At 37.4% G+C, this 23,063-nt stretch overlaps 1 protein-coding gene across 1 annotated transcript in view; it reads left to right on the top strand.

The window, feature by feature from the left end:
- DNAH3 (dynein axonemal heavy chain 3) overlaps positions 1 to 23,063 on the top strand; it is a 2,217,123-nt gene that overhangs the window by 1,443,683 nt on the left and 750,377 nt on the right. Inside the window, exons 32-34 of the mRNA XM_044089509.1 lie at positions 580 to 671; positions 14,330 to 14,549; positions 17,817 to 17,951. Coding sequence (XP_043945444.1) covers positions 580 to 671; positions 14,330 to 14,549; positions 17,817 to 17,951 — 447 coding nt within the window. The remainder of the gene's footprint in view (positions 1 to 579; positions 672 to 14,329; positions 14,550 to 17,816; positions 17,952 to 23,063) is intronic.

Raw genomic sequence — 23,063 nt, 5'->3', positions numbered from 1 at the left:
AGACAGTAGTGTCTGAGACATATTCTTCTGCACATGAAAGATTATCAGTGGGTTTTCTGACTTCTGTACTATATGTAGCAGATCGATCGATCCATCCATCCATCCATACATCCATCCATCCAAGAACACCTTTTTTCCCCATTTTTGCATATGGGGTTGGGGTGTCACATCAACAGTGACAGTCATCTAGAGACAATGTTCAAATCACCACAAACAAAACACCAGTGACTTACCCACTAAACGGACCACACAAGTCCTTGCAGTATATTAAACACATTAGTATACTGTGGGATATTTTTTCATGTTATAGCAACTTTGAGTGATAAGGAGACGACAACTATAGGTGTCACTGGATATAATCCAAGCATATTTTGAGTACTGTTAGCCTAGGTCCCAGGAAAAATATCATGTGCTTCTTTCCTGAAATACATTCTCAAGTGTAGCATAAATACGTACATCTAACTTTGCATATGTGATTTGCATACACTTCTGTTATGATGAGAAATTTTGTAGAATATTCAGACATATACTTGTTACTTATTTTCATTTTTTCTTCTGCTGAATACACTTTGTCTGCAGGCTTTGTTTCGCACTGTTGCAATGATGGTTCCAGACTATGCTCTGATAGGAGAGATTTCACTTTACTCAATGGGGTTTATTGACTCAAGGAGGTAAGATATGTTGAAAAAGTAGATGCTATGGATTATTTGCAAGTACTTGTGAAAGCTGTGCAACAAACTGCTGTGTGAATTCATGTCTTCTAGTCCTTGTGCAAATAATCAGCAGATTTATCAATGGCTGAGAAAATATAATTGTTTTAGAGAAAAGGAGTACATGAAGGTAATATACAGTGTTGTAGCCTGACTCTGTCATGTCCACTGATATCATTTCATATTTTCATTGCCACACTACCAAACTGATTGGAAAACTTGTGTCAGTGCCTGGAGGTGTTTCCTTGCAGTTAGGGCTGCATTCAGCAGCTGATAGTATAGGTTCAGTTGGTCAAAGCTTTCACAAAGAGTGCCTAGATAAAGGCTAATGTAATAGGGACAAACTAGCAGCCTGGCTGCTGTAATGGGCTCAACTCTTCAAAAGAAAAAAAAATAGACTGGTAGTTACATTTATTATACGCTACTTTTTTAACAAGAAACATCTTTATTGAATTAACACGTGGTATAGGCTATCGTACATTTATATAAATGAAAACAAACCATATTGGCATATGTTCATTTGCAAACATTACACATCACTTATAATCTTCTGTACAGCCATTGCTGGTTACACATGAATTCAATTCAATTCAACTCGTTCAATTTCTGCCTTCCCTTAAACCTCATTCCTCCTCCAAAACATTATTCTGCATGTGTTGTTCCCACAATTTCCATTTTTTTATGTAATTTGCTCCTACCCTTTTCTAAAGGTCCGACTTCCAGTTCTTTTATGTCTGTTACTATATTCACTACTTCTAGTATAGTTGGTTTAGACTTTGATTTCCATGTTTTAGTAATTGCTTTTTGGCAGCCACCAGAATCAAATTCAGCAGGGTCTTACTATCACTGGACAATTTTAACTCTGTTTCACAAATAAAAACAAATTATTTCCTTAGTTACACCAATCTGCTCACTCAATATTTCTGACAGAGTAGTCTGCAGGGAATTTTTAAAGTCTGCTAACTCATTCTCATAACTCCCAAAAATATGTTCCTGGTTACCTCTTTCTTCTCCATCATACCTCCAACATTTGCATTCTACCTGAGGAAAAATTCTTTGGAGTCTGCTTGGATTATAAAAATACCTATGCAAACACTTCCAAGCAAAGATCCTAAATCTTCTAGACTTTGTTGCATGTTTGGGAGCTGTACATATATCCTTCCATTGTTTTTTTGTGAATTGCTTATCCAGACTTTCTTCCCAGTCCTTACTAACGTACTCAATTGATTCCTGTAGTTATCATGCAATATTTTATATGCCATACTAATTATCCCTTTGTTAACAGCAGCTTTTGTTCTAGATTTTACTAAAATCTCTGTCAGTTCTGGTCTTTCACTTAGGATCCCCTATTCATTTCTCTTTGACTTACACTCTGTTATCAGTCCTTGATAAGGAAGGCACTCTGTAGCTTGTAGTCCAAATTGATTCTTGACCTTTTTCCCATTCTGTTACCTTTTCCTGTCTAATTATTTGCTCCTAATGCCTTGGTTTCTTTACCAGTTTTCTTCAGTATATTCCAGCCGTCTCTTACTTATTCTCTGTACCCCTAATTGCCATCATCCCTATTGGAAGAATCTCCTTTCTCCATTCCGGTGTTGACCTAGTTCTTAGAATACTTTCTGTAACTTTATGAATATAATATCCTATATGATTATTGTTATTCTTTGTAAAGATCTGCATCCAAAATCCCAGTCTTTTATTTCTTGAGCTCCCCCCCCCCCCACCAAGTGTCATCATTATCCCTTTCCACTTTGAATAATAGTTTTCTGCTTCTGCTCTGTTTAGAAACCTTAACTGTGTAGCTCTGAATTACACTCAAGTAAGATAATCCCAAACTATCTTTTCCATTGTATGGATCAACGGATCAACTTATCCCACTTGACTCTATCCTTCTTCCGCTCCCAGATAAAATTCTTCAACTCTTTATTAATTGCTGTACACAACTTTTCCTCTGGTTGATAAAAATATGTCTGACCTATGTATAAAACTAAACTGACTAAAAACATTTTCATGACTTTTGCCTGCCTGTCCATATCTGTAAAACAGAGCTTCCATTTTCTCAGTTTTTGTATTATCTTTTGTTTGGTTTCTTCCTGCATACCCTTAGCTGCCATAACAGAATCCTTTGTCACCCATACTGCTAAGTAACTCACTGTTAATTGCACATCTAAACATAAGCAGTATTTGTAACAAAATTGCTCAACTTCATGCCCTCTTACAGGCTCATCCATTTGATATCCTATGTTTATCAGTAACATGGCTAAAACCTACCATTAAAGACAATGAGATCTCCCCACCTGGCTGTAATATCATCCGACTCGACCGTACTTCCAAAAAGGGAGGAGGAATAGCAATCCTCTATAAAAATGAGCTACAAGTAAGTACACATAATCTTAACTTACCCACAAACACTAGTGCAGAAATAATTTTCTCCAAACTACAGCTAAATACAAGTAAAGCCATAAACATTGTCTGTGTTTATCTTCCCCCAGGGAACAATAATAATACTCTAGAGTATATTCTCAGCTGGCTTTCTAGTAATATCCCACAAGAAACCATAATTCTTGGGGACTTCAACATTGATTGGAATTCCTGTACAAATACCAACCCCACCACCCATATTAACTTTTATGGCTTTTCACAACTTATAAAATCCCCTACCAGAACCAATAAAATCAATAACAAAGCAACCACCTTAGATTGGATACTTACTAATACTCCTCAGCAAACCTACACAACAGGAATCCTTCCAGATGACCTTAGTGACCATTCTCTCACATATATTATCAGACATAAAACCAACATAATATTCCCTAATACCTTCCGAACTATACACTCTAAAAAGCATTTTAACCCAGAACTTTTCCAAGCAGAACTCAATCAATGTAATTGGACACCTTTAAAAACTCTCCCTCTAAACGAAGCAGTGGAATACTTTAATTCTACATTCTTAGCCATCCTGGATCATCATGCTCCAACTCATTCTATTAGAATCACAGCTAAACCAGCCCCTTGGCTTACTAACAATACTAAACAAAAAATCCTACTTAGAAATAAATACTGGGCAAAATGGCGTACTACTAAGAATCTGATAGACCACCAAACCTTTAGAGAACATAGAAATAACACAAAAAGAGCCATCCTACTAGATAAAAGGAATTATTATCTCCAACTACAACAAACCTCTCTCAGACAACCAAAAAAATTCTGGACTAGTATTAATAACATTCTCTACCCAGGCCAATTGATCACACCCAATCCTCAGGGTACTAACCCCAAGAATCCGATACAAACTGCAAATGCCTTTAATTCTTTCTTCACAGATACCATCCAAACTCTGGCTAGCCACCTATCACCTGATATATCTAACCTACCCACTTCTTCTACTAATCCACCCCCTCAATTCCACTCCCAACCTGTGTCTACTTCATACATTTCCTCCCTTCACCAAAAATTAAAACCTACCTCCCCATCAGTCGACAAACTCCCAGCAGAATTCTTGCAAAAAGGAGCTAAGGCCATTGCCTACCCTATTTCCATTCTGATAAATAGATCTATAAGCGAAGGAGATGTCCCTTTAATCTGGAAAATCTCTCATATCATCCCACTACATAAAGGGGGAAACTCCAATGACTTCTCCAACTATCGTCCCATAGCTTTACTATCTCCTATAGCCAAAATTATGGAGAAATGCATCCACAAACAAATTCTCAACCACCTTCTCCAAAATAACCTACTTGCTAACAGCCAACATGGCTTCAGACCTTTCCATAGTACCACCACTGCCCTGCTATCATTCTCAAACTACATCAACAACAACCGCAACAACAACTGTCTTTCATCTGCAGTCTTCATTGACTTATCCAAAGCCTTTGATATGGTTAAACACCATCTTCTCCTGCATACACTTAAGTCTCTTTCACTTGATTCTCTATCTTTGAACTGGTTTACATCCTAACTTGAGAACCGTCAGCAGGCTGTACTCTGGCAAAATGATCTATCTAATCACCTCCCAATCTCCCTCGGTGTCCCACAAGGCTCTATTTTAGGCCCACTCTTATTTTCTATCTTCATTAATGACCTGCAATCTGCTATTCCATACTCCACCTGCATTCAATATGCAGATGACTCGACCTTAATCTGTTCAGCTACTTCACCAACCGAACTTCAGTCCCTTACCCAAAAAGCCTTCAACACTGTAGAACAATGGTTCTCTCACCGATGCCTCCTTCTAAATCCCAAAAAAACTAAATTGCTACTTTTCACCCCAACCCAAAAGTCCATCTCCTCTCATTTCAGTCTCACTTCTAATAATGGTACCCTTATCTCACCTGACCTTACCACTAAACTGCTAGGAATAACAATTGACAACAATCTAAACTTTGATACACACATAAACACTACAATAAAATTAATTAATAAGAAACTGGGATCCCTTTACAGAATCAAACCCTATCTTACTCCAGAAGCTAGGTCTGCTATAGCTAGAACTCACCTTTTATCCACTCTGCTCTACGCCACTCCCATTTATACTAATATCTCTAAAAATAACCTCAAGAAACTAACAACTTCCTATAATAATATTGCTAGATTTGCTACAGGCTCTCCTTTCAGAACCCATCACTGTCTTAATCTTAAACAATTAAACTGGCTTGAATTCCTTAACCAGCTTCAATTTCACCAGCTTACAATAGCTAATAAGACCCTGTATCAACCTAGCAATACTCCTATACTCTCTAGCCTCATCACACCTTATAATAATCTCAAAAATCTACGTTCCTCAAACAAACTGCTGATTAATACTACTAAATCCAACAACTCTGCAGGTGACTCCTTGTTCTCCAACTCTTTAGGAAAATTATGGAATAAACTTCCTTCCAATATCACAGCTCAGACTTCTCTTTTTCTTTTTAAAAAACATCTAAAACCATATCTCAATAATCACTGGCTATGCACCTGTACTAACCCTGACTAATTCCCCCCCCACACACACACTTATCTCACCCGTCCTTCATTTACTACCTATTACAAATTAACAATCCATCCTATTGCACACAAATTATATGTATATATGTATATAAGTAAAATTTATCTCTGTACCTTACAGAACTGGATTACTATTCTACATTATTTGTTAAAACTTTTGTATTATCTTATATTTCTTTTTGACAACAATGTATAACTTCTAATCTTTTAGCATCTATTAACTCTGTACAAATATGTGGAGCTTTTCTCCCCGGGCCTCTACTGAAAATGGACATGTATCCAGCTAGACTAGCCAGGTCAACAAATGTAAAATAAAAAAAAAAATAAAGTACTTTGTTTTATCAGGTTCCATAAATATGGGTATTGCTGAACCAATTTGTGTGTTTGTACAAAGTTTACAATTATTGCCTTTGTTTTATCTTCATTGATTTTGTATCAGGAAAAGACCTGAAACTGTCTCAGAAATTTCCATGACACTGAAATGTCCTTTTCTGGTTTTATCAGGTACAAAATAATGTCATCTGCAAATAAAGCCAACTTTTCTTGATAACCATGCCAATTACATCATTTAATTTCCTTCATTTTCTTTGCCAGTGACTCTAAATACAATGCAAATAAAAAGGGGAAAGTGGACACTCTGGCCTGGTTCCTCTTCTTAAACAGAACCTATCAGAGAGGAACCCACCCACACTTTAATTTTCACCTTTGATCCCACATATATCCTCCTAATCAACCTTATTATTTTATCAGGAATGCAAATAGTTCCACTGCCCTCCTCAAAATCCCAGCTAACTCTGTTGAATGCATTGTCTGCATCCAGACCCACCAACACCAGTGGTATTTTCTTACATTCTGCTTCCCACTGGATCATCATTGTTCTATTAATATTGTCAAATAATTGCTCCCCCCTCCACAAAACCACATTGATCCATATCTATCAATTTTGGCATCACCTTTGCCATTCATTTAGCCATTAGAGACATAAACACTTTATAAGCATGGTTTAGAATCAAAATGGGCCTATATTAAGCTGGATCTGATGGGTCTTTACCACCTTTAGGTATTATAGCCACCACAGCTTTCATCTAGGATGTTGGTGCTTCTCCTCTGTTTAAAATACCATTAAACAAAATCATCCGGATCCTTATCACTTCCTTCGCCCTTAGCTTCCAGACTTTCACAGGAATACCATCTATTCCTTTATTATATTTTCTCCTCTAGGCTCCCTAGATACATCCTCACTGCTGCAAATCATATTCCAGTCCCCACCTATAAGTAGTATTGCCTGCTGACAGCTGATCATTTCTCCCAGAATTTTTTAAGCTCCATTGTAGCAGTTTTAGGTGGAATGTAAATGCATGCCAGCATAATCCTCCTCCCTTGCCAGTAGCCCCTTACTGCTACAAATCTACCAGTATTATCATTTTCACTGTTCTATCAATATTGGAGCTCCTCTAACAATTAATATAAGTGCTCCCCATTTTTTGTCCCAGATATTCCACTGAATAACCATCCTGAAATCCTTTCTTTAATTCACATGCTCAATTCTTTACAAATGTGTCTCATGCAGCCTAGCTTTTTGCAGTCTGTATTTTTAATATAGCTCACTACTCTTTTTTTTGTATATAATTGTAAGACCATTACTATTTAAAGATAATATGGAAAGTGTTGTCATTATAAGAACTTTTTATTCCCACCTGTCTAGTTTCAGCATTTTTGTTATATGCATATACTAATGCTTGGCAGGTTGATCTTTTATACAGCTGTATCTTATTATATCCATTTGATCCTATGCCAAAACACACAAACAAAAAAATAAACACACCCCAGAACACCCTCATACCCTATTAGGTTAATACAAACTCAGAAAACTATACACATCTTCAAATAATGAAGTTTACTCTTCCTAATAGGAACAATTGCCCCATATTGGCAGTTACATTCACAGGCTTGAATTGGCCTATAATGAAGAATCTGATGTTGTCAATTTTCATTCATTCCTCAACTGTTGGATTTGGATCTGGCTCTTGGATCTGACTCAGCTGTTATGTAACTCATAGCCACCAAAAAACTCTCAAGCTCCTCCTTTACCTATTATGCACCAACCCCTAACATACCTCAGATCTTGTTTGTCACTTTCATGATTAGACATGGTCACTTTGAGCTCTCGAGCAATTGGATATAATGATAAGTCTTTTTCAATTTTCTAATTTTCTATAATAGTTTATCATTTCTTATACCATAAATCCTCCCTCTTCTTGCACTCTGTGAGTCTTTTTTACCATCATTGGTGGTAGTTGTTTTAGTCATTTTTCATACTATCGCTGATATTTCTTTCCTTTCTATTATTTAAAAAAAATGATTTTTCCTCTTTTTTTTCTTTTTCTGGAGAATAAAGTTTAACATGTCAGAAAAGGCCCTTCTGGTATTAGGAAGTGCCGAAAGTGTGGACACAAGTTGCCTTTGTCTGATGCTCACTCATTATGTGTTTATTGTTTGTGCCCAGACCACCTTCAGGTAGACTGCATCTGCAAAAACTTTAATTCACGTGTCATTGCAGACTGGAAGAATAAACTTATTTTGAAAGGTTTATTCACTACATCTTTCTCTGAGATTATTGCTGGAGCTCAGCTTTCTAAGTGAAAAACTAAGGAGCCTTCCACTAAATCTCGTAGACCTTCAGGATCCTCGAATCTTCCATCCAGGAAACCACTAAAGAAAAAACATAAATTGGACCCAAAAGCTACAACTGTTATACCAGCGCTGGATGCAACAACAGCCTCCTCAGATCTGAGTTGTTTGGATCCAAGGCCTTTACCAAGAACTAGATATTCACCTAGTATAGATCCAGTACCTTCAAGAGTACCATCTCCTTTTATGGAACACATGGTGTCTAAGTCCCCATCCATATATTCCTCTCTTTCTTCCAGACGTTTGACTGAAGCTGATGTGGACAGAATACTAAGGAGATTTTTCTTGGTGCAGATACATTTGGTAGTTCTCCTGGCTCCTACCCCTTAGGGGCAGAAAGCCCTAGTTCGCACTACCCAACCTCTCTCAGCTCCTTCTCTGATCTGTCCATCCATTTCAGAGTCCTTGGATCTGCATATGCAGGGACCATCTGGATCTGGTCCAAAGATATTTGTATCTACAGCTCCAAGGAAGTCTCTGAGCACTCTGACTCTGACATTTTTAGAGTCAGTTGACTCTTGGAGCAGTAGCAGTCCTGTCGGATCTGAGGAGTTAGTCGTCTCCGAAGCTCTACTCCACAATTAGCCCCCCTAGGCTCCTCTATGCCTATCCCCCAACTCCCCTAATTCCCAAATTTCTGCAGAAAGCTGTCAGGTTAAAGAGCAAAGCCACCCTCATAGCACCTTACTGACCTCAGCAGATTTGGTTCTCCTTTATTTGGCCTCTCTACTTCACCCACCTTGGATTCTGGATCCAATTACAGACCTCCTATCTCACCCGATGGGCATAATTCATTCGGAAATCTCAAACCTCAAGCTAACAGCATGGTTTCTCCACTTCCTTTAATAGCCAGACAACAGATGCACTCTTCCCCTGTCCAGCATATATTTTTATTTTCCCATAATGCTTCTACAATGAAGCTTTACAGAAGCAAATAGAAAAGGTTTGTTTTCTGGGCACATCAGAAACATATGAACCCGTTTTCAGCCCCGGTATAAAGCGTTCTTGAATTTTTGGCAACAGTTTTTAATGAAGGAGGTAGCTTCTCAACCATTAGAGTTCAGTTAGCAGCAGTATCTAACTTTCATATTGGATTTGAGAATTCTTCCCTGGATTCAGCTAAGCTTTGTAAGCCCTTTTTGAGAGGTACTCTGCTGTTGAGACCACCCAATAAAGATTGTATTCCACCATGGGATTTAGATATGGTACCGCAGGCCTTAATTAATTCCCCCTTTGAACCAGCAGCAAAATGTGTTCTTAAATTTCTGACCTGGAAAGCTATCTTTTTAGTGGCTATTATGTACCTCTGCTGGAATAATTTCAGAGATTCAGGCATTGTTCACAAAGACTCCCTACTTGATTTTTCATAGGTGTAGAGTAACATTACGTACCAGTCCTTTTCTTCCTAAGGTGGTGTCACAATCGAATATTAATCTGCCAGTTTCGTAAATTTGCAAACAAAGGTGAATATATGTTGCATTTATTAGATGCTCATAGACAATTACATTTTTATTTACACAGAACAAAAGAAATTAGGATGACAGATCAATTATTTGTGTCCTTTGCAGATTCTAAATTGGGCAAATCAGTTGCAAAGGTAACTTTAGCCAGATGGCTGACTGAATATCATTTGTCTACAACATGTTGGGTCTAGCCTTACCAAAACCTTTAAGAGCCTTTTCAACTGGATCCATGGCAACTTCTTCACTGTTTCTTTCTAGGGCTTCCATTGACAACATATGTGCAACTACAACGTGAGCCAATCCTCATATCATTTTCACTTATTACAAACTGGATCTGGTGTGGAGGGGAAGAGCAGCCTTTGGCTCAACTGTGCTCAGGAGTATCCTTCCTTAGAGTCCTCCCAGGGTTTTAGGTAGCTGGGGACTTTGTCCCAACAGTTGAGGAATGAATGAAAATTAACAGCATAAGATAAAAAAGATATGTACTTACAATAATGTTCCATCTGTGTTATCCATTTTTAATCTTCCTCAACTTCCCACCCGCCAGCCCCTGACCTTATTCACAGTTGATTTCTGGAAGAATGAGGGCTTATACGGACATCCCTGTCCTTCATGTTGAGCTCCAGTTATGGTTTATTTTGTCAGGAATGTTATATTAATATTTCCTACTTTAGATAAACCAGCAAACAACATATGAGGTATCTTAGGGGTTGGTGCATTATGGGCAAGGGGAGGAGCTTGAAAGCTTTTTGGTGGCCATGAGCTAAAGTAACAGCCGATTCAGATCTGAGAACTGGATCTGAACCCAACAGTTGAGGAAGAATGAAAATAGACAACACAGATAGAATGTTATGCTAAGTACATATCTTTTTTTTTAACCATGTATGGTATAGCCTGTGCTTCTACTTACACTAAGTGCTGTCTGCTTTTATCTTATCTTATCTTTATTCCTTTCCCAGATGTAGAAAACATCTTGAATGCTTTCAGAAAACATTATCTGTTATCCTTTGAAAGAAAAAATGTTTGTTGTTATTGTTGTTATTACTCTTATCAGTTTGTCTTCAGAGAAACATGAGAACCAGATACACAGTTGCCTTCAGCTACAAGCTTCTCATGTTGCACTATGAACATTTATTTGCTAAAGGAAAACTTCATTACATTCAATGTTTTTTATTTACTTGCTTCCACTTAAAACTTGTTGTTAGATCAAAACAAGTGCCTTAATCCAGTCATTCCCATATGCAAAAGTAAGAAAAAGCAAATCGGTTTTACTTACATCATGCTGTTTTGCCAGACATTTTTTTACATTGCAGTGGCTATATTTCTTAAAACTGAACAAGAAGAAAGAAAGAATAAGGGTAAAAGGAGTACCTGTGGTACCTGTTTACTTTAGTATCCTTATTACACACACAAATAACTGAAAAAGTTTTACTTTATAGCATACAGTATATGTCATGTTTTAAAAAAAAATTTAAGAACAAAAAACATTTTACTTACAGATACCTTTTTTCTTTCTTCTTCACCTCTCCGTAGTGTTCTTCCAAACATTAATGACATGAATTAGGGCATATGTTTTGGAGTCCATATACAAGGTTAACAAAGTAAAAAAAGTCTAATATTTCCAGGTTTACTTCTTCCGCCATATTTCACAAATGGGATTGATGTTTGTAATCTCACATTTATTCATTAACTTCTGAGTTGCTGGTTTTCTTCCTGTTGATTTCAATCTCCCAACTCCAGTCTCTAGTTTCTTTCCAACATACTCCTGGTTCTTCTAAGTCAACTCTTGTGCTTTTTTCTGTCTGTCAAGCATTTTTCTTTGGAAGCATTGGAAAAGGTTTCACTGGCACAGTCTTTGTATGAGCTTTGTTATCAGAAGAATAAGAAGCAGAATCATGTTCTGTTTGGATGCTCACTTTTTGTTGGACAAACTTTTGTATTTCCTCCTTAGCATGCTCTGCATCAAAAAACTACTTTAAATATCTCAGGAAAAATATTTTGAAGATAGCTGATTACAGCAGCTTGAATCTCACACCTGCTTCTTGATCTTCCCTGATTGCTGAAACCATAGTTCTCAACTAAGTAGGGACAAATCTCAGAATCAGAGACAAATCCAGAAATAATCCGAGACAATCAGTGATACTTTTTAAAATATTAGTACTGTTAACTTGAATAAGGCACAAACGGAGCTCAGCAAATGGACAACTTCTTTTATGGACACAAGCACAAATAAATCCACAGCAAATGAAATCACAGCAGCACATTTTGTTTGCTATGGATTTATTTGTGCTTGTGTCCTTTAAGAAGTTGTCCATTTGCTGAGCTCCATTTGTGCCTTATTCCAGCTTTACTAGTTTTAATTTTGGGCACTCAGACCACTGTTTTGGTTACTGTTAACTTGAGATGTTAACAGAATAAGGTAACGTGAATTAATATATATTTTCTAAAGGAATATATATTTTCTGAAGTAAAAAAGTGTATAACTATAAATATTGTTATTTTTTATTAAGTATAACTCACCACCATGTCTCCAAATGTCTCCAGCTTTAGGAGGAATTAAGAGGGATAGAATTAAAATTTGTGTCAAAATCAGGAAAGTCCCAGAAAATTAGGGACAGTTGAGAGGTATGGTTGGAATAAATGTACTGCTGTTCTTCCTGATGTACAGTCAGTTATTTTCCACAAACACTGTACTATCTCCAACTTTTAGTACTTTTCCTTTTCCCACAGTTTTGTCAGAATCAACTCTTTCTGATGCAAGGATTGTATCTTTACTGTTAGAGGTCTTGGCTGCTTTCTCATAGCCAGGTTTGGAGCATACACATGATGTGCCCTTTCAATTAACAATTCCTGCTCTAGAATGCCAGTTCATTTGCTTATTTGGGCTTTCATAAAATTAATACAGTCTGTTCCTTCTAGTTTCTCAGGTACATCAGAAAATCTTAGGCTTTCTCAATGTGCTCAGTCCCCTAATTCTACCATTTTTGAATCATTCTTCTTGAGCAGTCTCATGCTCAGCCAGCTCGTTTTCTTAATTTTGACCTCTTATTTTTTGCAGTTTTATAAGCTCATCTGAATATCCATTTAAAGATTTTTACATTTTCTAGCCTTTTGTTATTTGAGTTGATATACTCCTTCAGTGTTGCATTTATTTTAATCAGCTCTGAACACATTTGACATATTTTCCTCTGTATTACTAAAGGTCATGTCTTGCACCAAAGCTGGAGCTGATCTGCTTTTCCGCTGAACAGCTGCAACATTCATCAAAGCCAGTGTTTTCTCCCAACCTTTTGTGAGTGATTTTCTTTTAAGTTCTCTAAAGTTCTTCTTTGCTGGCATCCAGGCAATGCACATACTAGCCAATAACTGAAATTTACCCAAAAAGATAAAATTTACTGGCTCTCTTTTCTAAGTTTCTGTTTTCGCTCTGGGAGAGTTGAAATTAAGCTGTTACTTAGTGTGCAGCCATCTTGGAAGTCCTGTTATGTGCTATTTTTGTTGATAATTATGCAGGGTGCAAGGGATGTACTCAGTGATCTGTTTGTAGCCACTGTTCCATCATCTTATATATCAATTTAGTTTGGCACTTATGATGATATATTTATTATGTCCCAGCTCATGCTGGTTTGTACTTTTAAAAAAGAGAATGCTTTACATCAGATGGCTCTAGCAAATTAATATTACAGGCTCACTGATTACTTTAACACTAACAACATTTTAGTAGGTACAGGTTAATTACAGGTTAATAGCCCAAACAATTTTGTGGTTATTTTTCAGGCCAGTGTGTCTTACTGCTGCATAAGGCATAGAGTATGTATAGTTATTATAAAGACATTAAAGTAACTCAGCTTAATAATACTAACTTAGATTATTATTGTATGAAGACAATAGTACTGCTTGTAAGCTGACATGTTGAAATGTAATATATGTATAAATGTGGGCTGGATTTAGAGATACCTTAAGCTGGGATTGTGATGCAGAGAAAGCCAGTCAATGAACATGTTTTCCTACTTTTAGTAGTAAAACTGTGATATATACTTTCCCTCTTTTTTGTAACTTTTTCTAGCTTTCCCTATGTTTGGTTAAGTCATAAGAATACAAGTTATGCTTTTCCAAATGTTCAATTCTGAACTTAATGCATGTTCACCTGAAGAAAGATAAGATGGAATATCCAGAGTGGTAGAAACATGGGACAATTCTAGACAAGTGGTAAAGGTGTCAATTAAGTTTAATAGGGTAAGGAGGAAACTTACCACAAAATCGGCTTATTAGGCCATGTAGTTCCTGTCTGCATTAAAGTCTGCATTTTTGTAAGTTGATTGATGTTTTTTCTAATGATTTTCTTTGTTTTGTTTATAGGGCTCTCTGATGGAATGTTGTGTAAGATCTGAACTCTTGTATATTGTTTGACTGCTAAGCTATTAGATTACAAATTTTATACTCATTGAATATTTCATTTTTTTAATTATTATTTTCCAGTCTTGCTCAGAAAATTGTTGCTACCTATCGCCTGTGCTCAGAGCAGTTATCCTCACAGCATCACTATGACTATGGAATGCGGGCAGTGAAGTCAGTTCTGACAGCAGCAGGAAACCTCAAACTGAAATACCCAGAGGAAAATGAAAGTGTGCTGCTCCTCAGAGCATTACTAGATGTGAACCTGGCCAAATTCTTGGCACAAGATGTGCCTTTGTTCCAGGTAGAATGGTTCCTGCATTATTACTTCCTTTTATGTCAGTGTGTGTGTGTGTGTGTGTGTGTGTGTGTGTGTGTGTGTGTGTGTGTGTGTGAGTGTCTACCTTTCTTGCAGTTGATTTCATTCAGTGCTCTCAATACAACCATTGGTGCCTTGAGAATGGAGCAAGATCATACAGGGCCTGACTTAACTGCAGTAGGATAATCTCTCTGGTGCATAGACTTTTGCACACAATTTTAAATAAAATATGTGTATTTTGTTGTCTCTAGTCAGTCTGTTTTTATTCTGGCAGTGTATTGGTGACAGATTTTATCAAAAACGCATTGTTGTAAATTCAAGCAAATTAATATACAATTATATTTCATTGTTGCGAATAGTATAATCACATCCTTTGCATTACTTTGATGGGGTGCATAGACTGGAACTGTAGCTTTAAAACATAAGCTGTGGGTAGAAAAGAACAGCTCAAATTTGAAAGCATTTTAGAAAATGTGCACTTTATCTCTACATGGATATGCAGCATTTTGTTTTAATTTTGATCTTTGAGAAGTCTCCAAGTAATGTTCTTCTGATATTGAGTTGCACATACAATCAGCTTGGCATACATCTACATGTCTACTGCTTGCTCAGTTGAAGGACATCCAGAACATTCTGTACTGTCATTAGCTTGACGTCTGTCTGCTAGCAGAATTTCTTTTCCTGTTAGAAGCTAAGCAAGGCTGAAAGTTATTGGATGAATGCTTATGCTAGAAACTAATCTATCTTTAAGAAACTAATGATCATTTTGATTCCTAAGCCAGTTTGGCGGGTCCGATTACCTTCCCTTACCAACTCTTTCACTCTTAGTCTGAAACTGCTGCAATCTTGGAGAGAGAATATACAGCCTTGGGATGTAAGCCACCCCCTCCCATATCAGAGTTTACTAAGTGTAGAGGTGGGTATGATCAATTGATTTTTGCTTATCTGAAAATTGTTGTCATTTTTTGTTTCAGTAAATTCCTATTTGACATTCTGCAACTGAGTTAAAACTTAAGGTGTATGGTTAGGAATACTACATTAAGCAAGCAGTTGTACAGAATTCAGGCAGTCACCTGTTTAGACATGACCCCTTAATCTATCATCTTTCATTTCTCTATTCACTTCCATCTAGTTATATGGTGCACATATATGCTTCTTTGAGAGTGTGTGTGTGTAAATAAATAAATATATATATATATATATATATATATATATATATATATATATATATATATATACATATATATATATATATATATATATATATATATATATATATATGTGTGTGTGTGTGTGTGCGTGCGTGTGTCATACATAGGAGCCATAATCAAAACCCCTAACGATGTGGACATAGTACAAAAGGGCCTCACTGAGATAGATGCCTGGTGTCAAAGCCATGGCCTGACACTCAATGCCAAAAAGTGTATTGTCATCCCCTTTGGTAAAAACTCTGTACCCATGAACTACCACATAGCTGGTAGTCTACTTAACGCTGAAAATGTGATAAGAGACTTTGGGACACAGGTGGACAGTAGTCTCTCCTTTGATAATCACATCACCACAGTGGTCAGGAAATCCTTCTACGTGGCTCACCTCATCACAAAATGTTTCGCATCCAGAAAAAAGAAGTCATTGTTCCTCTCTACTCATCACCCATTAGACCCATTATAGAGTACAATGCCCCTTTTGGTATGTGCCTCACAAGACATCTACAACAACTGGAAAGGCCACAGAAATACCTCACAAAGAGGATTACTGGCCTCAAACAGATGCCCTATGCAGACCGTCTCAAAAAAATCCAGCTTTACTCCATCGCATATCGCCTACTCAGAGGCGATCTCTGCCTATCATACAAAGCTATGTCAAACCCAGAGTTGTTGGACATGCACCACTTAAAGAAATCCAAATCCGTCCAAGCTATCCGCTCTAGGGACCTAAACCTTGTCACCACAATAAACAGAACATGCTGGAGGGATAGATTCTTGTCCCAGAGACTTCCCATACTCTGGAACAGACTACCTATCTATGTCAAACAGAGCTCCTCATTAGCACTCTTCATGACAAATCTTGATGATTGGATGGGAAATAGGAAATTCACCCCATGGATCACTTCTGTGGCTCTGCTCAACAGGGGCACAGGAAAATAATTTTTTGGGTGGCGAAAGCCAGGGTACCTTTTTGGCTAGGCTTATATAGGCCCTAGAGCCAATAGCCTAGTACCTACCTATGAACCTGTCTAAAAAAGTATCTAAACCCATAATATATCAGAATGTAAAACTGCCTCTACCTCCTATGCTCCTTGCAACTTTGGAGTCACACATCAGCAAAGAAAGGGCAAATTCCAAGTTTTTGATATTCTTAGTTTTAGATGCGATGGAGTAAAGCTGGAGTTTTTTAGACGGTCTGCGTAGGGCATCTGTTTGAGGCCAGTAATCCTCTTTGTGAGGTATTTCTGTGGCCTTTCCAGTTGTTGTAGATTTTGTGCCAGCAACAGCTTTTAGATATTCTGACTTTAGACCAAATGAATGGATACCTTATGTGTACATGCCTTATACGTATAGGTCACATTTTGAGGCATTAATGAAGGTTGTCACCATGTGTCTTCCTTTGCCATTTCTAACAGTTGTATAACATCGGTGTCAGAGCCCTACAAATGTATATGTGTGCCACTTTATAGCCTGTTGACAGAACAGTACTTACCTGATAGTGCTCTTACACACTGAGAGTTCTGGAACTTTTTCGGAGACAGATGGTTGACATAGTGCTGGTTAACAATGTTTCCTGTCAGGACATTTATGAAGTTAATTTTGGCTTCTAGTACTATGACAGTAATATTGGAAGGATCGTATTTTTGTCAATTTCACAAGCTGCCCCTTGGGGTGAAGCCTACTAGAGAAATGGGAGAATCCAGCTATGTTAAGACCCTGTTCAGCAGGGATCTTTGAGTAAAAAGTTAGTAGGAGAGAGAGTCTAATAAATCTGGGAGATTTATAATAGAAAACAAATAGGCACAAGCAGTAGTCAGACTTTATAGTGACGGCTAACAGATAAGCATTCCATAATGCTTTTTTGTATTGTTCACTAAACAGCTAGGAAGTAGTTTATTTTTTTTCCCTGTTTATTTATGATAGGTTCCTGTGAAGAACTCTGGTGTTGATCATTTGTTTATTTGCTATTTACATATTTTTATTTTTAACTCGTTAGAGAAAATAGTTTGTTTCGCGGTCTTAATGCTTTCTTTTTTCCCTTAAGGGTATTATCTCCGACCTGTTTCCTGGAGTGGTGCTCCCAAAGCCAGATTATGAATTATTCCTGCAAGCACTCAATGACAACATCCAGAAGATGAAGCTTCAGCCAGTTCCTTGGTTCATCGGGAAAATTATCCAGGTTGTTATGTATTGATTTTTGTCACCCTAGCCAGTCCTTATTAGCATATTAATACCAAAATGTTTGTTCTGTGACCTATATAATCTCTAAGATCAGAGCTGTAGCAAGGGACTTTGACAGCCCAGTCAACATACCTGTATGGTTTACCTCCACTAACTATAAACAATCACAATTGCTTAGTAAAATGTTATTAGGCTATTACATCAATAAACATATCTTTACAAACCATCTGTGCTGTCATTAAGTATACAGAAAGTTTATGAAAATGTGTTTATTACACAGCAACTTAATAACCACTTGCTACATTTGAAAGAAAACAGCAGTTTGACAGCTTGTTGACTTGTGAAACTCTCTCCTTTTTTAAGGTGTCATATACCAATCAATGCCTTCCAGTAGCACTCCTGGGGTAGCTGTCCCCTCTGCCATGCCCTTCCTATGGCTATGGTTGACATGGCTGTGAGATGTTTCCAAAAAAATCACCCAGAGATATAAGTAAAAAAAAAAAGAGAGAAAAAGTTCATAACAAACACGAGAATTTTAAATCTAGCCTTAAGCAGAATTTTGTAGATGCAGTTCTGATTAATATCCTAATACCTTTCTCCACTAATAATCAAGCATGAATGACTGAACAGGGTTAACTATGAAAATGTAAAATGTTCAGTCTGGATAAGGCTGAGTGCTAATTTTATAGCTTTTGATACAGTCTTACAATAAGCATATATCAGGGGTGGGAAAGCAAGCCAGCCGCAGGAAACGTTTTGTTGGTACAGGAAGCTAGAGGGCAGAAGAGTGCAATTAAAGAACATTTTAGTTTGTACTTTTTATTATTTCAGTGTTACAGTATTTGAATGTTTGAGGAGGAAGTTTCTTCAGATATTCTGTCTGTAATATTTGTTATGTTCACATATATAAATATATGTGTTTGTGTGTGTGTGTGTGTGTGTGTGTGTGTGTGTGTGTGTGTGTGTGTGTGTGTGTGTGTGTGTGTATGGGATTGTTTGTGTATCACTGAGATGTATTACTATGAATCTGGTTTTACAGTTTCACCTCAAATCACCTTAGTCCATGAAAGTTTACATAATTAGTTCAACATGCATGGCACATCTGCTGTGCAGTACAGTCAAGCACTGTCCTTGATCATGAAGAAGACATTTTCTTACACCTCAGCCTTTGTTGATTGCATGAATCTTTTTAATTCAAATAACTGAAAATGGCCAGCCATATTGAAGTGGAGCATTTTAGGGTGCATGCTGAAATTCCATGGACAATAACTCTGATTCTCAGAATAGCTCAAACTGCAAGTAAGAATGTGGGGGAATACATTATGTTTGAAGTATGTCAGTGTATTACACCCAACTGTGAGGTACAGCAGTAACAGCAAGTTTCAGAATTTGCTACTTTGGTTTGAAGTGAAGTTTAATGAATGAAGTGTCATGACTTGCAGTATCAGCTCTCACATGTCTGATAGGGAACAGCTTTTTATACTAAAGTCATAAAATACAGACCATCCATTCTACTTTTGACTGTATGATAGGAAAGAGGGAAGCAGTTGTTGACTGGAATATGTAAACAGAGGGTGAAATATAAAGTGTTGTGCAGTAATAATTTTGTTGGATATCCTTCCTTTATTATTGTTTTTTTTAGCTTTGTAATGCAAACTAAAGCTTTGTGAAGTAGAGTGAGCATGCTTTTGTTTATTTTCCCTCTATTCAAAGAGGATAAAAAGAAATGGAGGAATTTTGCATATGGCTTTGGGATGGTGCATGTGAGTGAGGCATTAATACATGCATGCCTTCCTTTTTTGCTCCCTCTTTGATGTAGATGAGGCTGAAATGGCTTGTGTGTACAGTTATGAGCAGAAACTTGTATGTTTAAATATAACATTGATTTTTGAAATTATAAATATAGATATCGATGTGCAATATTTTAAAAGGTTAGCTTGTGAGTGTTAATCAACATTGTAGCCACTTGTTATATTTTTCAAATATCTACATTCATATAATGTAATTATAAATGTAGTCATGCCTAAATTAAAACATTTCCCATCCCAAATATGGTAGCATCACATGATGCGTACAGTACCCCCCTTCCATCTCCACACAAGTGATACTACCATCATGCAACAGTGTTTGCCCTTCAACCTTTACTGTAATAATCACAAATTCCTGCTAACTTCCCCATCGCTCACTTCTTCCATGTCAGATACTGTACTAAAAAGCTTGGCTAGTATCTTTCAGGCACAGAGCAATGCTTTACAGGGGTTCAGTATCAACGAGGATCATAGCAAAAACAGAAAGCCAAAGCACATCATGGTAAATCACATTATATAGTCATAAAATGTATTTTTGTTTTTACAAACTCAGTTTAAAAGCTCCACATTAAGACACCTAAAACATAAGCATTACTTCTACTTTACATGGGGGTGATGGAGCAGATACACGTACAACTTATGCAACACAAGGTATGTCACATGGAGGCCCACCTACTGGTACTCTTTATGTTTCACTGTGCAAATGTTACTTCTTATACATATAAAAACAATTACTTTCATTTGCAAATGCTACTACCAATAAACATTAATTTTAGATGAGCAACCCTGTCTCCAACCATTCCGTTTACAAATCAGTTTAGTAGCCATTGGTTTAGAAAATTCATTTACAGACACCATATACTTATTCAGAACTTGCTCCCAAGTGTTTCCCCAAGAACTTGATAATATGTTGCTATTAATCCCCAACTTATCTCCTCCTTACCTCAGATACGCACATCTTTAAAACGGGTAGTACAAGAAAAAAAAAAATCATCAAAGAGATAGACTTTTGAAAGGAGATATGAAAATTGGATATATTTAGTGCAAAAATGATATTATAAGATTTATCTTCTTTCAAAACGTTTTTCAGTTGAGCTTTTTCTTTAACTACATTTCTAATACTTGTTTGCATGCTGCTGTATAGTAGCTGATTCCTTTGCAGCATATATTTTAAAACAAATAAGATGTCTACTAACATTAGAAAACAAATGAAAGAAAACTGTACTGCAGTCCTCGTTCTTAAACAGAATGTGTTGACTAGAGCACTAACAAGTTGAGGAGGATGGCACTGCTAGTTATATTGCCCTTTTGACTGCTCATGTGCTGCTGTTGCCTGATCATTGATGGTCAGGTTACCAACAATTTAAAACTTTTTATATAAAATGCTGCAGACAATATTGCTTAGGTTAAAAAAAAGAGAAAAAAGTTGAGCTTACTTCTAATGCATGACTAAAGTGAATGACAGTGCATTCAGCCGAGTACACACACACAAACACACACACACACACACACACACACACACACACACACACACACACACACACACACACACATACGTTTGCACATTCTCTCTTGTGTACACAGACACATATGCACATTTACATGCGCACACAAAAAGCTCTCTGTCTAAGTTCTTTATAAATTGCAGTCTTTGCCAGTTATCAGAGGTGCGCCATGCTAGTCTACACTGCTGAAATCTGCTTTACATGCTAACTCTTCTGTGCTATCATATCATTATAAAGCAAGCCAGAGCCAATATACATTGTCATAAAAAGCACACTTTTACCACATTTTTAGTACATCTCCCTTAAACAATAGAATCTGGTTATTAGTAGGTCTACTTCTGCAATCGTATAAAAATTCTACAGTTTCTTGGCTCCTGACACAGAGATCACAGACATTAAGCTCCGAATGTAACCCCAAATGGCATGCAGTCAACTAATGACCCAAGCAGTGGAAGAACTGACATGAGAGTGTTGACTTGCCTATCCTGGGAGAGGGATGACATCTTGGGTTACTGAAAGCCTGACAAGAGAGGGATGACAGTTTGGGTTACTGAAAGCCTGACAAGAGAGGGATGACAACTTGGGTTACTGAAAGCCTGACAAGAGAGGGATGACAGCTTGGGTTACTGAAAGTCTGACAAGACCAACATGGCAGATGCTGAGAGTCAAAGGTATAATGAGCCAAGAATAAGCACTCATCAGGCAGTGTGTGGCAAATGACAGACATGAACAGAGGTGACCATGCTAAAAGGGATCGCATTATGGCCATTCTGTTCCTCAGATATTATGGAACAGGGACATAGGACATAGAAATGACCTGATTGCCTCTGATGATAGCCTCGTATGACTAGTTCTCATTCATGATAAATGATTGGATCATTTGTGCCACCAAATGTCTGGTGGCTATTAGGCAACAGGGAGAAACAGACAGAGAAGAAAAATGATCTGTTATTTCTACTATGAATAATTATCCATTTTACATAAAAATATCAGTGGTATAAATGTATTAGTGCTTAGTTCCATTAATACCACACAGGTTAAAGTGAAATTATGTGATACAGAAGCTTTTTATATCCTGTTGTATTTCTCTGGCTAAGCAAAATATTTCAACTGCTAGAATATTGCATTTGGGTTCTATCTAAGTAGAATGGAGGTGGGCTGCATGTTTGTTGGTGTTGCCCTCATCATTGTTCTTCACACCAATGGAGGTGGGCTGCAGGTTTGTTGGTGTTGCCCTCATCATTGTCCTTCACACCAATAGAGGTGGGCTGCAGGTTTGCTGGTGTTGCCCTCATCATTGTTCTGCACACCAATAGAGGTGGGCTGCAGGTTTGTTGGTGTTGTCCTCATCATTGTTCTTCACACCAGTGGAGGTGGGCTGCAGGTTTGCTGGCGTAGCACTTATCACTGTTCCTCACACCAATGGAGGTGGGCTGCAGGTTTGCTGACGTAGCACTCATCACTGTTCCTCACACCAATGGAGGTGGGCTGCAGGTTTGCTGGCATAGCACTCATCACTGTCCTTCACACCAATGGAAAGTGGGCTGCAGGTTTGCTGGCATACAGCTCATCACTGTTCTTCACACCACTTAGCTTTGATCCTTTGAGACAAATCTCCTGCATCTGTTATTACAGCATCCCAAAATCTATCACTCCTTTAGTCCACCATAGTATTCCTTCAAAAGTAAATTCTAGAAGGCAGCTGAGGTGCAAACATGCCTGCATTAATTTTTCTCATGGAAATATAGTTTGTGCTGACATATAGATGTATATGCTGCCAACACCTGCCACATCATC

The sequence above is a fragment of the Protopterus annectens genome, chromosome 12.part0 (genome assembly GCF_019279795.1).
Source record: "Protopterus annectens isolate FY-2018-M chromosome 12.part0, PAN1.0, whole genome shotgun sequence".
Taxonomy (NCBI): domain Eukaryota; kingdom Metazoa; phylum Chordata; order Ceratodontiformes; family Protopteridae; genus Protopterus; species Protopterus annectens.
The sequence above is the reverse complement of the archived record's forward strand: the minus strand, read 5'-3'. Positions and strand labels throughout refer to the sequence as shown.